Below are 15,625 nucleotides of genomic sequence, written 5' to 3'. Positions count from 1 at the left end.
GCCATCGTACATGTTGCCGAGCGATAAGAAGGTTCAAAGTCCAAGCAATAACAGAGGCTTGCGGGAGACGCGCGGAAAGCCAGTTGTGAATGTACCGTTATGGCTATGGCTAGTGGTTCCTCTGATAATCCTTTTCTATGTGACGGGTGTTGGGTTACGTTAGGTTTGGTTAGGTTAATTAATAACCTTACTTAAACTGCTACCTAACCTAACATAACGGTACTGTCACAATTGGCCTTAGAGATGTATGTACTTACCTAAAACTAAAAAAAAAACATAATTTAGGAAAGTTAATATATGTTATATACAAATAGAAATTACCTCAGTAATCGCCGGGTTCAACGTCCTCATCCGAGTCAGCGGCAACTGGATCAGTATTCTAAACTAAGTAACGTGTTCTCACACCCGTCAGATAGAAAAGGATTCGGAGGAACCACTAAGCCATAGCGGTACTGTCACAAGTGGCCTTCCGCGCGTTTCCCGCAAGCCTCTGTTATCGCTTGGACATTAAACCTTCTTATCGCTCGGCAAACTATACGATGGCCTAGCGGGGCTTGAATGATATGTTTCTTGCTTTCTGAGAACATCCTAATGACTGTGTAGTAAGTTATAATATGAAAAAAATTGGGGTTGACCAAGTAATTGCTCAGAATTACCCTTCAATTTTAAAGTGTAAATATTGAAGTGCAGATTCAACGTTCCTAATACAACATTAAAATGAATTTCAAACGTAGTTTAATTCACTTTTTGACAGCAATTTTTTGCAGGATTGTTTTAAGGTAAAAATCTAGTTTCTAATGATATATAAATTTCGGCAAATATTTACCGTAGGCTATTTACATTGGGATATGATGTAATTTTTATATGTCTACTTACAGTATTTTTAAGGCTGAATCCAAAAATGCAATCAGTTTTAGTCGGAAAGATTCCTAAGTAGCCGTAAAACGAAGGTTAGGATTACGAATCTAAGGATAATTGAGCGGTACTGAAGGTGGTAGGCTAATGGTAATATGGCGTGGTCTGGACGGGTCCGTACTGAGTGATTGAAGAGTGAAGAGTGAGGACTGAGTGAGAAGAGCAAACAACTGTTTATGTACTTCATCTAATGCGGAATGAAATCAAATCAATTCGTTTTGAAACCAAATAATCAGTTCTTATTTATTCATGTGAGGAAGGTAAGTTGGGTTTTATGCGGATTCGTGACTGTATTAGGCCTAAGTGTTTTGAAGTGAGGTTAGATTAGGAAGGTTAAAGGTTAAAGGAAGGTCAAAAAGCTTGCACATTTTTTAAATAGTTATTTCAATGTGTTTAACCCACTATTTAATTGTGCAAAAACAGTCTGGAAGTTGCATAAATTAATGAGTCGGTTCATTATAACCTAACCTTTACCTTCCTAATCTAACCTCACTTTAAAGGTCTTAATATAGTCACGAATCCGCACAAAGTCCGGCCTATCTTCCTCAGATGCCTTTTCTGACATAAAATGTGATTTAAACATTAATATTAAGGTTGGGTTGGGTTAGTTACTGATACATTCAATTATGCACTGTGGCACGTTTTCACTTTTAGACACAATGGGATTAACTTATGTACTATGGGATTATGCACTATAGCACGTTCATTACCAGACGTTGAGGCATTAGTCAATGGTTGAGAATTGGAATGGGACGATGATCATGGCGGCAGTGGCCTAGCTTCTATTACTGATATTTCACGTGAATAAATTATAGGCCTATTTTGTTTTAAAATTTATGTTCATGTGATTACAGTAATAGTTTATGTAATCCAAAAATGGATTAGGAAAATGGATTATCGTAGTTGATTTATTGTATTTTCTAAACAGCACCAAAGTCCATTTTCTTTTTAAAATCTAGTTATTGCATATTGTAACAACTCTGATTTTGTTCTCATGGCGTTGTGTGTGGTTTTGTCTGTTTAGTATAGAATGTATACAGCCGACAGCTGTTTCCACTCCACAAACCTCCCACCCCTATTAGTGTACCACAAATATGTTAATAAATCAACAAAACTGAAGCTTAATATTAATTATATAACTGTACGGCTACTTAGGAATCTCTCCGACTAAAACTGATTGCATTTTTTGATTCAGCGTTAAAAATACTGTAAGTAGACATATATAAATTACATCAAATCCCAGTGTAAATAGGGTAAATAATTACCTAAATTTCTATAGTTCTCTTGGTCACAATCTCCTGCATAATTGCCGTGTCTATACTTAGAAATTAAGTCAATTTTTCTAATAAAGATCTGATTAGGCCTACCTACCTTACCAGCATATAACTTGGCCTAACCTCAAAGAAGCAACTAACTGTGTAGTAAACATTGATCTATTACGCCTCAAAAAGGATGAAACCTTTAAGATTGTTTAAGTTAGATTTAAGATAGAAGAAACAGATACTGAACATAGGCCTAGTCCACAATTTAAGCACTAAGGGTATACCTAACATTAAATCTTTAGTAATTAACTCACCTTCGGTAACGTCGTCGTCGAGCGTCCCTTTCACCTGAGAAAAACACCATTGAATGTCACCGTTCCCTGAAACAAATAGTGGTAAGAGAAATATGTGTAAAACATTGTACAAAGTGATAAATATGTCTTTGAACAAGCAAATGGCTTTCAATGTTAACGTTTAATTTAAAATAGGGCAAGACGCAAGAACCTAGGTCAATCTTCGACCCACTTGCAATTGAAAAACTTGTTACACTTACCGGCCATATCAAAGCGAAGGTATCTTAACTAAAACTGAACTCACTGTTCCTTTTACATCAGCCCTCAAACATTAGAAATTTGCAATATAAACATGGATTAAATGGGATTTATTTTGAGAAAGAATTCTCGTACACAATGGCGGCATTTACCAGTGCAAATAATCTACACATGACGTCACTCACAGAAGCGCAAAAGCACAAGCAAGGAAGCAAGCGCACAGCTTTTCCAAAGAGGTTTAACATTTTAGTGATGTGTTATATTGGTTATACGCACTGAGCTAAAATTATAACTGGAGGTAGCACTGCCATGGCAGAAGTCTGTCAAAAGCGTGTCGCTGATTTTGTTAGGTTGGTATAGCAGTAAGTTTTCTTATCCATAGCAATGACATGGCTTCTTATAACTAGGTTGGTATAGCAGTGAGTATTTTTGTCATACTTGAATACTTTTAATACTTTAATAATTTTCTTTGAAATGGCGACCATACAAAGTAGGTATTTTAAGCCAAGTATAATAATAGTTATAGCAATAATATGGCTTCTTATGACACCAGACTCACGCAAACATGGCGGCTGGCGACACGCATCTTTGACATTCATGAAATGAAATGAAATGAAATGAAATAATATTTTATTTCCCATTAATTATTTACAGACAAGTACATTGTATTTTTTTCTTTTCTTAAATATGAAACAGCAAAATATTACTAACTAGCTAACAAAACAAAAATTATATACTGTAGAAATAAGTAAATAAAAGTGTTAAAAAAAAAATACATTCTATAAGAAAGGAAAAAGTCTACATAGGCAGGGCCTGTGCGTAGACTGAGTTGCGAAAAGATTAATTTAAATGGGAAGTAAAAATATATAGGAGAAAAAAAATCGTATAATTTAAACCTTTTTTTTTATTTGTCTTGCTTGAAGCTGAATTTTTAGTGTTCTGGAATAAATTGACGGTAAAAAAAAAAAAAAAAAAAAAAAAACTCTTTGTGCAAACAGAGGTAATTTATAATATCTGGTGAAGATTGAAGAGGAGAGGTGGGGTGTAGTGTATTAGTCAGTCAGTGAAAGTGGTGTATCAGTGATTGTGTAGGGTCAACGGTCAGGTCCGCCCAACGCGATAACGGCCTCGGTGTCCTCCGTACTCAGACCAACAAGCCACCCCACAACATGCTTCTTAAATAGAGAGAGAGAGGGTGAATTTAGAATGTTGACATTTTGATATCTGTTACACATGTTACGATAAATGATTTGGGTTAAGTGAAAGCAATTCGTATTTGAAAATGATTTGAAAGTTTGTGGAACACTTACACCAACATTTCGAGAAAAGCGCGTATTGTGGGGATGAGTAATTTTTACAAAAATATTATCAAAGTTTTTGTACATGTGAACTAAAATAAATTTTAAAAATAACTGCCTGACTGTCAAAACTCCCGATTCTACAAAAAGATCGTCAGTTGAATATCTAAAGTGTTTTTTAAAAGCAACTTTAAGTATTGTTTTCTGCACTACAAAAACAGGTTGCAAGATAGTTTTGTAAGCACCACCAAAAGCAATAATTCCAAAAGACAACAATGATTGAACATATGCATAGTATGCTATTTTAATTTCTTGCTCTTCGAGAATATCACTAAGTTGCCTAAATGCATAAATATATTTACGTAATTTATTTTTTAGGTATTCAACATGTTCCGACCATTTCATCTTTGAATCAAAAACAATACCAAGATATTTGTATGAATCAACTTTTTCAATTTTGCTACAAAAACAAGAGTTATTGAAATGATTTCCACAGACATGAATAGTTAGGTTATCAAGTTTGTATTCGGTTATCTTGCGTAATGAAATTGGCATAAATTTTGTTTTAGATATATTAAGGGACAATACATTTTGATCAAGCCATTTTTTTAGTAAACAGAGGTCTGATTCTGCCTTGTTTTTAACCTCCTCCCAGGATGCTCCGGTTACAAATATTAGAGTATCATCAGCAAATAATGTTAATTTTCCTTCTGTTTGAATTTTAGAAATATTATTAATATAAATGAGGAATAAAACAGGACCAAGGGTCGAACCCTGGACTACACCATACTCCACTGGCAATACATCGCTTGCCACTTCACCAAGTGCGACAGTTTGCAGCCTATCAGAGAGGTAGCTGCTGAACCAAGCGAGCGAGGTGCCACGCACCCCGACAAGCTCAAGTTTACGCAACAATCTACTTCTGTCCACTGAGTCAAAAGCTTTTTTCAAGTCTAAGAAAATTAACATGCTTCGTTTGTTGCCATAAATTGCCTCGTTAATGTATTTATTAATATCAAATAAAGCATCAGATATGTTTTTGTCACTCCTGAAACCATACTGATTTTCACTTAAAATATTGCACTGGTGGAGGTAAAAAACAAGTTGGTCTTTGGCAATTTTCTCTAAAAGCTTAGCAATTACACTTAACAAAGAAATCGGACGATAGTTATTCATGTCTGTGAAATCATTAGATTTGTGCAATGGAATGATCTTGGCCAATTTCAGCTCGTTTGGGAATATACCAGATGTCAGGCTAATATTGACAATGTGCAGAAGAGGAGCACATAGAGAGTGGATGTTTTCTCTAAGAACAAAGGCCGAGATACCATCATGGCCCGGCGCAGACCCTCCGCGCAGACCCTGGACGTAACGTTCTATGTCAGCGTGTGTGACCGTGTGCTGAATTTATTGAGTTGGCCAATTTAGAACCTACTGATGTAAAAAAGTTATTGAAATCGTTTGCTATTTTAATCTTAATGTTCGCATTATTCGAAGAACCAGGTAAAACTTTTTCAAATGGGAAATGGTCCTTAGTGCAATTCCTGCCTGATATTTCACTAACTATGCCCCAAAATAATTTTGGATCCCTGTTAGATTCTGAAATTTTACCCCTATAATAATTTTTCTTTGCAATTTTTATGTTTTGATTTAAAGATAGGCGCAGGGCCCTGAATCTATCTAGTAGTAATAAATTAAACGGTTGGGTTTTGATCTTTTTACTTAGCTTGTCTCGTTTTCGAATTAATTTTATGAGATCTACGGTAATCCAAGGCTTTATTTTTTTTAATCTTGTAGAGTGATGTTTGATTGTTTTAGTTGAGGCTTTGATGCAGTTACTCAGTGTCGAACAAAAACATGCTGTGCACTGATTAACCTCGTGATTGCTCATGATTGGACTCCAGTCTGTTTTTGTAATATGTTCAGTTAATGTAGCGTGATCAATGTAGGTGCGAAATTGGTTCTGTGACTGAGTTTCAGTTCCTGTAGGTGTCTGAATGGTGTTAGTGATTGTAAGAGCAGTGCTGTAATGGTCAGTGATATGAGAGTGTATGACAGCAGATTTGACTCGTCTCATATCTTGGAAACGGACAAAAATGTGGTCAATACAAGTAGATGTGTTGTGTGTCACTCTGGTCGGCTTGTCGATGCACTGGACTAGTCCAGCGCCTAGTAAAGTGTTTAAGTAAAGATCCGTTATTGCATCAGTTTTGTGTAAGTCGATGTTAATATCACCCAAAAAGATACAGTTAGTATCTTTACTTATGCGATTATAATAGCATTCCAAACCAGATATAAAATGATCAATTTCACAATCAAAAGTCCTATAAACAGCTAACAGATTGAATGTTTTATTAAAAAGACTGAATTCCAAAGAAATACCAAAAACTCTGTTGATGTTTACTTGTGTTACGGTAGCAGACAGTTGTTTGTTGATGAAAACAATGACTCCGTCATTTTTGTTGTTTTGTGTATCCGTCATTGTACAGTCAAACCCGTCCATGTGACCCACCTCCCCCCGCTCAACCAACACTCTGATAAGACGATGATATCTAGATTAGCATTCAAAGACTGTAAATACACTGATAAATTGTCAAAATTTTTTGAGAAACTTCTGATGTTCGTGTGAAATATTTTAAGACTACTATTTATTGGGGGTTCATTAAAAAAAATTTCGCTTTCAAAAACATTATCCAGCTCCAAGCAAGAATCGTATTCAAAAGGTGTATTTTCATCTATGTTGCCAATCATCGTCCCGCATAGGCCCCCCTGCCCGTGCCTATCCTGATAACTTAAATAATAAATTAATATTTACATACATAAAATGAAATTATGCAATTATTAATCAAACCATACAAATCTAATCATCGAAAATTACTTGAATTAGATATAATATGAGTTAATACACGAAAAGTTTACTATTAGGATTGCTTAACCTCAGAACACTTAAATACATAAATTTCTTTTGGAACTAAATAAATAAAATTGTTATTGAATAGCTTAAATTAAATTAATGGTATTTTGGTGTAATAAATATTATAAAATAACTAATGGACTTTTCTTGCATCCCTTGCATCTCAATTAAATACTGAATAAATAATTCTACTAATTTTACATGCAAAGAAACATGCTATTACAAAGATTGAACTGAGGTAACAAATAATTTAATGAAATATTTCACTTATTAAACTCCATGCAATTGTTCAACACATGATCTTTAGAGTACTAGATAATTAGTTTTTCTCTCAATAGTAGTGATAAAGGCTGGTAAAAAAAAATAAGTCAACACTTGCAAATAATAAATAAAAGTTAATGAATAATGAAACATATTTATGTTGCAATAATCATGCTTTAAAAAAAAAAATGTGAAAGACATAAACATAACATTAACAACGACCTTGATTAAATGAAACATTAAAATAGTGATTCTAAATTTAAATTCAAAGAGCAAAGCTAACTGAACTGAGATCAATAAATATTTTGATAAAAATGAAACTACTTTAGCTTTAACCATAGAAAGAAACATAACTGAATACAACATATAAGTTTATCATAAAATTAAAATATTATAAATTTTTATTTTGTAGTAGATTTGTAGTATATTTTATGCATGCCTAAAATAAATTATGAAAAAAATGGTAGTTTTACCTAATTACTGTTAACATCATCGTATTTATCCAAGTCTGCCTTCTGCTGGATCCGGATGGCGGCTGCTTCCTCGGACAGCTTGACGAGGATCTTGCCATTGACGAATCCCGCGTAGTGCAGCTTCCCTGCCTTTTTCAGTCGTCTGGCCCGTCCCAGGATGGTTTTGTTGAGAGGTGTCAGATGCTCGTTGACGTACACCTTCCCTGGACGAAGGTTTGCGGCGATCTCCCTGGTCTCGATGGTCTTCTTGCGCCTCGCCGCTGACAGCCAGGCGTCCTTCGCTGTTCTCGAGGTGAATTGTACGATGATGGGAGGGTGGTCGAGTTTATCCGAGAACAAACGAAGCCGATGAGCAATGGAGATGAACGCCCTCCTGTATGTAACGCCGATGACATTGGCTAGCATCTCTAGACAGGTGTAAATGTCTTCTTCCGCAGTTACAGGAATGCCGGTGATCTCGAGGTTGTTGACACGGGTGTACTGCTCGATGTCAGCGAGTTGCATGCGCGTCGTCCGGAGCTCGTCACGAAGCCGCACGTTTTCCTCTTCAAACTTGGTACATCTCTCTTCCAGATGCTGTTGAGACGTCTCCACGGAGTCTGTACGCCGGACTATGGTGTCTAACTGAATTTTAAACTCAGACAGTTGTTGTTGAAGAGCTGATACCCTTTCGTCTGTGTTAGAATTGATTTTAGTTTTTAGGTCATCTAGGGCACTGAGAAACCATGACTTATCTTCACTTGAGTCTTTGTCGAGGGATGACACTGACGAGGCTTCAGTGCTACCTCCAGTTAGAATTATAGCTCAGTGGTTATATATGTGGTTTATAAAGCTTGTTTTATTAATTAAAACTATAATAATTCAAATTTAGTTATTTTTACTACATCTTGTTATTCAGATACCTCTTCCAAAAGTGGATTATGGTAGTTTTGACCAGGAAAATATTACAGTATCTGATATTAACATCCAAAAAGGACATTAAAGTATAAAAAAGAGAAAGGAAATTTAACATTCAAATTCAAATGTAGCCTTGAACAAAAACATTGGACTTCATTTTTCACCCTTACAATCGGTTAAAGTATGTAGGTATAAAAAAAAAACAGTCACTATTTAAAAAACTAGTATTTAAGTATAAAATAAGGAGGGGAAATTTGACATTTTTAAATACAACTGTGCAACATAAAAATTTGTCTTCATTACAACCCTTGCAATCGGTTAAACTCAGCTTTCTTTGCTGGAAATAATTTATGATTGTTAATACCAAGTATTCTTGATGGAGGATATGATTGTAATGTAACTGGAATAGGTCTTCTACCAATATTAGGACGATTTAGAGACTTCTAATAATGTCTGGTGACAACTACTCCCGGGATTGGCGAATGGAAAATACTGTGTAGAACCACAGAAAACATACTACTATAACCAACTATAAACATACTATACTATAAACATACTACTATGGTTATAGTAATATGTTTTCTGTGGTAGAACCGAATGAATTGCGGTACAGTGAATGAATGAATTAAATATTATGTAAGTTATATTCCCAACAATGAATGATAGCAAGAATAAATAATAGTTATTTGTGCAACTAGATAGAAAAGTGAGCAATTGACTCACTCGAGAGAAATCCTTACTCATGAGCCGTAGGCGAGTGAGGAATGGTTTCTCGAGTGAGGCAATTGTACTTTGAAGTTTGAACTCAAGTTGCACATTATACTTTTCCTACAGTTACAATAAAACAAATAAATTGGCGAAGAAACATAACCTATTTTTACACAGAAGTGAACTTTTAATATAACATTTAACGTGAAGTGACAAATACAACAGTACAACAGCTGACCAGCTGATTTACAGCCAGTGCTGCCAACGTATTTCGCGCGCATACGACGTTGCCTGCATGTTTCGTGCTCACTATTTCGTGCCTTCACGTTGCGAATCTGGAGTGAGACAAAGTAATTAGAGTGAGACAATGTTAACATTGTCTCACTGGTGAGCGAATTGGCCACTTTGCTTTCTCAAATCAGTGAGAGAACATGTACATTGTTAGGTAACTGTAGGAAAATACATTCCTAATAAACTACAAATAATTATTCAATCTATTCTATATATAATTCAGTTTTAAAAATCTTTGTACAACTAAATCTAGAGTTCTACTGGACCGATTTTATTAATTAATGGGTCGTTGGAAAGCTTAAGTCGTGTAGATTTGCAAATAAGTATGAAAGTTTGTTTTTGTTATGATTTAAGGTGATAAATTAAAGAAAACGTGTTTTCCATAAGAAATACATTGAAAACGGCGTTTTTCACACTTTTTATTTGGGCGCAACTTTTAGCTGCCATTTTTGAATATTTCCAAGAAGTGCACGGTATCAATTTGTAGGAAATTTTATTCTCTTTCAGAATATCACCTTCCACTTAAGTCGATTTCCTCACCATTTAAAAGTTATTTACAAAAAAGCTAAGCATCCTCCGAATTTATATATAATATGAAAATATTGAGTTTGGGATAGTTTTGTTAAACTTTGTACAACTAAATCTAGACTTCTACTCGACCGATTTTGGTAATTAATGGGTCATTAGAAAGCCTAACTCATGTAGATTTGCAAATAATTATAAAATTGTGATTTTATTAAATATTTGTGGTGAAAAATTAAAAATAACAAAAATACATGAAAAACTGGGTTTTTCAAGTTTCTGTTTTGAAGATTCTATTTGTAGCCAGCTTTTGGCTGCCTTTATTAAGTATTTTCAACAATTGCATAGTAGTTATTTGTAGTAAATTTTATTTTCTTTCAGAATATCACATTCACTTTGGTCGATTTACCCTCCATTTAAAAGATATTGGCAATAATCTACGTGATCTCCAAATTTATAGTGGTGAGAAAATACTGAATTAGATATATTTTTGTTAAACTTTGTACAACTAAATCTAGACTTCTACCAGACCGATTTTGTTACTTAATGGGTCGTTGGAAAGCCTAATTTGTGTAGATTTGCAAATAATTATGAAAGTTTGATTTTATTCGATATTTAAGGTAAAAAAATGAAAAATAAAAAATAATACATTTAAAACTCCTTTTATTCCAGGTTTATATTTTCAATTTTATATTTGTAGCCAACTTTAGGCTGCCTTTATTCAGTATATTCAAGAAATTCATAACAGTAATTTGTAGGAAATTTTATTCTCTTTCAGAATATCACCTTCCACTTAGGTCGATTTCCTCGCCGTTTCAAAGTTATTTGCAAAAACGTTAAGCAACCTCCAGGTTTATAGTAGTGAGAAAATACTGAATTAAAGATGTTGTTGTTAAACTTTGTACAATTAAATCTACAGTTCTACTGAACCGACTTTATTTTAATAGGTCATTGGATAGCCTAATTTGTAAAGATTTACAAATAATTATGAAAGTACTGTTGAGGTTGCAAGTAAGATCGTTTGGCTATAAATCGATGATAAACAACTCAATTTTTTGAACAATTTGTGTTGGTCGTGATTTAGCTGCGTGCTTTAATGAAATGGAAGCTGGTATTTCAATGAAGGTTCTTAGGCCAAAACAAATAGAATAACGTAATTATAATTAAGTAAATGTATCTAAAACTATATTCCATATCCAAGATATAATCAAATTTATATTTTCTGATTGAGCGATACAGTATCTTGAACTTAACTGATTAAAACTATCAATATCTCAAGTGAAAGCCTTTGAAGTATTTTAAGACCAAGACATATAAAAAAACTTAAATAAAAATAGAGTTACGTATCATTGATTGCAGATAGGTACTAAAACGGTTGTATTTTTGATTCGTGATTCAGCAGTGTGCTTTAGGTAGTCCGATCTTAATAATCAATAGCTCAAATGAAAGCTGGTATTTCACTTAAGGTTTTTAGACCAAAATGTATAGTGTAATTAGAAATGCTAAAATACATTTTTAATTTGAAGAGAATAAAAATTCTTTCGTAGAGTAATACATTAGATAAATTAATGATGATGCTTGATGACAAATATGTGCTTGCATAGCTTTATTTTAAGGCCTTTGAAAATCGGGCAGGTAGAAGAGCCCTCCTGTAAACCATTGCCCGCCTGCGAAACACTGAACTTGAAAAAAACCGAATTTAACTCCCATAAGAAATGTACAGGGAGGCAGTTCGTGTATAACTCGAAATATACGTCAAAATGAATGCCGATGCTTGATGCCAAATCTGTGGCACGTCCATACCTTTAGTTTAAGGCCAAAATTATGAAAATCGGTCAGGTAGAAGAGCTAACCCGACTCGGAAAAGAAAAACCAATTATTTTTTCCTACAGTCACCCGACAAAGTTGGCTTCCTTGTACTGTTTATAGTACAGAAAGCTGCTAATTGCTGCATATTTATACTTTGCCGTACGGTTTATACTTTGCCGCACATCAGGATTCCAACGAAACAACACAAAACAGCGTGGTTCTATTACGCACGTAATCCGTGTACGCTTGGAAATAGGTTGGCAACACTTAAAGATAAAAATTCTACGAGCAGCTGATTGACTATTATAACTACGATTTAACCTGTCATTTCGTGTTTATAGTTTCGGTATTTCTGAACTTTCTGGACTTTTCTTTTAAACGTTTTTAAAACATTCCTACGATCTTAATAAACAAGAAAATACCTTTAAAGCATATTTTTTTAGGCGCGGAAACCACTTCAAATTACAAAAAAATACGGAACTATATTCTCTAAACGCGGAGCACATAGCACATTTCTTGCCGAGGAAAAATAGCGGAGTGATACGGACCGCGGGTACTACTTTCTCTAGGGCACCATTTGTGTTGCCAGCTGAACCTAAAAACGTGTTGTATAGTGTTTGGAAGACTAATTATTTAAATGCTTTATAGTGACTGTAGGAAAAATATAATGTGTAACACGAGTGAAAAAGGCCTTTGCTGCACTCGAGATCATTCCGCACTCGCCTGCGGCTCGTGCATAAACATTGCTCTCGTGTGCAGCAAAGTGCCACTTTCACCACTAGTTACAGTTACACAAATAACTATTTCAGATGGCAATAATTGGTTTACCAGTATGCATAATCTAATCATACGAAACATGTGTTAATAATTCAACAGCTTATTGTTATATTGTTATCTAATTAATTATTCTTTGATTAAATGTTGTTGTTAACAATTTGCATTTATGTTTAAAGTGTGTTCCTTATGTTAAATGTGTGATTCTAATGTTATGTGCTTAAACTGTAGCATTAATATTATTGAGTAAAGTGGTGTATGGATTTCATAACCATTATTTTACTAGAGACCGTTGTATTTAACCACAACGGGCACTGTTGCTAGTAGGCTATATATATAATTAGAAATTAGTAGCCTACTTCCACTTCTGGACAGGCCTAGACAATTATCCATACCGTGGTTAAAAGTGGACTTCTATAAGCCTAGTTAATTAATTATTAACTTATTATTATGGTTGTAACTGGACGTATGTATAGTCCGTGGCTTGGCAATCAAATAACAGTATTTATATAGGATAGGCTACTATTATCAACATTTTTAAATTGCTGAATTGTTACCAAATTACTGTTTCACAAAATGCAGATTCCATTTCAGCCGAGCCATTAAAATGGGGATTTGCCGAACAATCTATCTATCTATAATATTAAAACGAAACAGTGTTTTTTTATTTCACGATTCTGAATCAACCACTCGACGGATTTTCATGATTTTTGTATTGAAAGAAAGATAATTTTGAGAACTAGGGAATGTCGAAGCCATAATTTTAGTTTAGGGTCCCAGTTTTTTATAAATTAGGTTTTAATTTTTAAAAAGTCTAGCAGCCGACGCTAAGATTCTAAACTAGCTTTTGGCATAAAATAATTTGCTTTACATAACAGCTGTAAACATTCAGCTTTTGTGTCACAAATTCAGCATTTGGGTAAAAATGTAAAGACATACATAGGGTTGACTTATTTATACTATGTGTAATGCTAATCATTGATACGTTCAATTCTTCTGTAAGAGGATGACAGATTAATTAAATATACATAGTAAAATACTAGGATGTTCAAATTATTTTTTAAAGCAATCTTTGTAATCTTCGATTTGTTTTAGAGCAATATAATTTGTTTTAACTAACAGCTGGTTAAATATAAACTATGGAACTATGAGGTTATTTTATTTACTCTTATTTTGTCATTGATTATAGGAAATAAGTAAGATTAGTAGAGATAATTAGACCACAGTTTAAAATAGTTTAGACCAAAATTAATTAAACCACAGTACAAATCGAGGCTCTGTACACGAGTCTAATTAAAAAAGGATAAATGCAAATTATATTACTGCTCCACTTTTCAAGGAAAGATTAGAAAAATGACAATGTTTACATGTTTTAATTCTTCATGGTAGCCTTTTGTTTACAATTAATGTTTGTCTGCTTTAACTTTGTTTGGATTAGGCCCGGAAATATTGATGTCATAAAAAGAAGATCAAGAATAATCAGGAATCACGATTTTAAATTACCACCACAACCTAAGGCCCCCATACACGTAACGATCGGCCGGCCGGCCCGGCCTGAACAGTCCACGCCGGCCGGCCGATCGTTACGTGTATGGGGTCGTCGTCCGGCCGCCGGACGACCAAATTGGCCGGTTGACGACTGATGGGATTCCCATCAGTCGTTGTCCGGCCAACCCCCGCCTTCAGGCCGATCGTTACGTGTATGGGGTCGCCGGCAGGCCGCCGGAAGGCCGACAGTACAGTAGTAGCATTATTTTTTTTATTTACGTTCATTTTTAAGGTCATTGACATAACCTAACTTTATTTTCTGTTCAGTCTTTGTACTAATATGGCTACGTGGACTAATCAGCATGTGCTAGCCTTTATAGAAGAATACAGAAAGCATGAATGTCGGCGGAGGGTCAAAACAAAGGCATACCACAACAGGGACTTAAAAGATCCAGCTTATAGCAAGTTAACAAAAACGTTTTTGCCGTACAAAACTGAGTGCATACTTGCCACTAGGCGGAGAAATTTCAGTCCGGCCGGCAGGCGAATCGTTGCGTGTGGCCTTCCGGCTCTCGCCGGCCGGCCGATCGTTACGTGTATGGGGGGCCTAAGCCGGGTTTTATACAAAGATAAACAGAAGGATGACATAGATTGAACACAACGTCAACATTGACCTAGGATACTGCAATTAGACAAACCATCCTTTTATGAAATCGTGTTCAGTTGTGGTTACGTTTGGGGGTGCCTATATCAGCACCCCCAAACGTGAAAATAATTCTTTTATTTCAATTATGAATATATTGTAGTTTAAATTAACTAATATGGGAAATTACGATGTATATTTATTCAATGAGGGTGGGTAATTGTCAAGGATAGAACCATAGACTAAGCAACACAACAAACTAAACAAACACTTGGGGGAGTATGTTTTATCTATGATAGAACTGATAACGGCATGGATAATAAACATTGACAATTACGTCATTAGCTTTACTAGCGTGTTTACTTTTTATATTCCTGCTACATGTGACCAGTTCTTTTTTTCAAATGAATGATATTTGAACCAAACAGCTGTTCCAAAACAAACTGTTATTGTTTTTACTTTTCTTTGTTTACACTTATTTATTTAGCAACTAATGCAGTGAAATAATTGATATAAATATAAAGGATAGGTGTGACGATTAGTTTTGATGTTAGGACACCAAACTTAAATTATGTGTACTGTGAATTTTATTGGATATTATCGTTTTATTTTAGGTCGTTTCTATTCAGACCTACTGGCAATTGTGTATAGTAGTTGTATTGTGGTGATAATAATTATGAAAGAGGCAGGTATGCGATGGAAGGTGGTATCGTTGACTAGGTCTATACACTTCTCAATTGACTATTACCATAGATAAAACATACTCCTCAAGCTATTACTCTCTCTACTGTAGGCTACTTATAGTCAGTGTGCGTCTGT

General features: G+C 34.6%; 1 protein-coding gene across 4 annotated transcripts in view; it reads right to left on the bottom strand.

Annotated features, from left to right (window-relative positions):
* The window catches only part of LOC129003419 (protein phosphatase PP2A 55 kDa regulatory subunit), a 184,875-nt gene that overhangs the window by 69,081 nt on the left and 100,169 nt on the right, over positions 1 to 15,625 (bottom strand). For 3 of the 4 annotated variants that reach the window (XM_054431721.1, XM_054431714.1, XM_054431727.1), the window contains exon 3: positions 2,492 to 2,557. In XM_054431721.1, the coding sequence (XP_054287696.1) occupies positions 2,492 to 2,557 (66 nt within the window). Of the gene's footprint in view, positions 1 to 2,491; positions 2,558 to 2,730; positions 2,885 to 15,625 lie in introns of those variants that run through there. The other variant, XM_054431733.1, reaches the window with a different exon arrangement.

Source organism: Macrosteles quadrilineatus, unplaced genomic scaffold, assembly GCF_028750875.1.
Source record: "Macrosteles quadrilineatus isolate MER2022 unplaced genomic scaffold, UCM_ALF_1.0 Scaffold_1__1_contigs__length_201487025, whole genome shotgun sequence".
NCBI lineage: Eukaryota > Metazoa > Arthropoda > Insecta > Hemiptera > Cicadellidae > Macrosteles > Macrosteles quadrilineatus.
The sequence above is the reverse complement of the archived record's forward strand: the minus strand, read 5'-3'. Positions and strand labels throughout refer to the sequence as shown.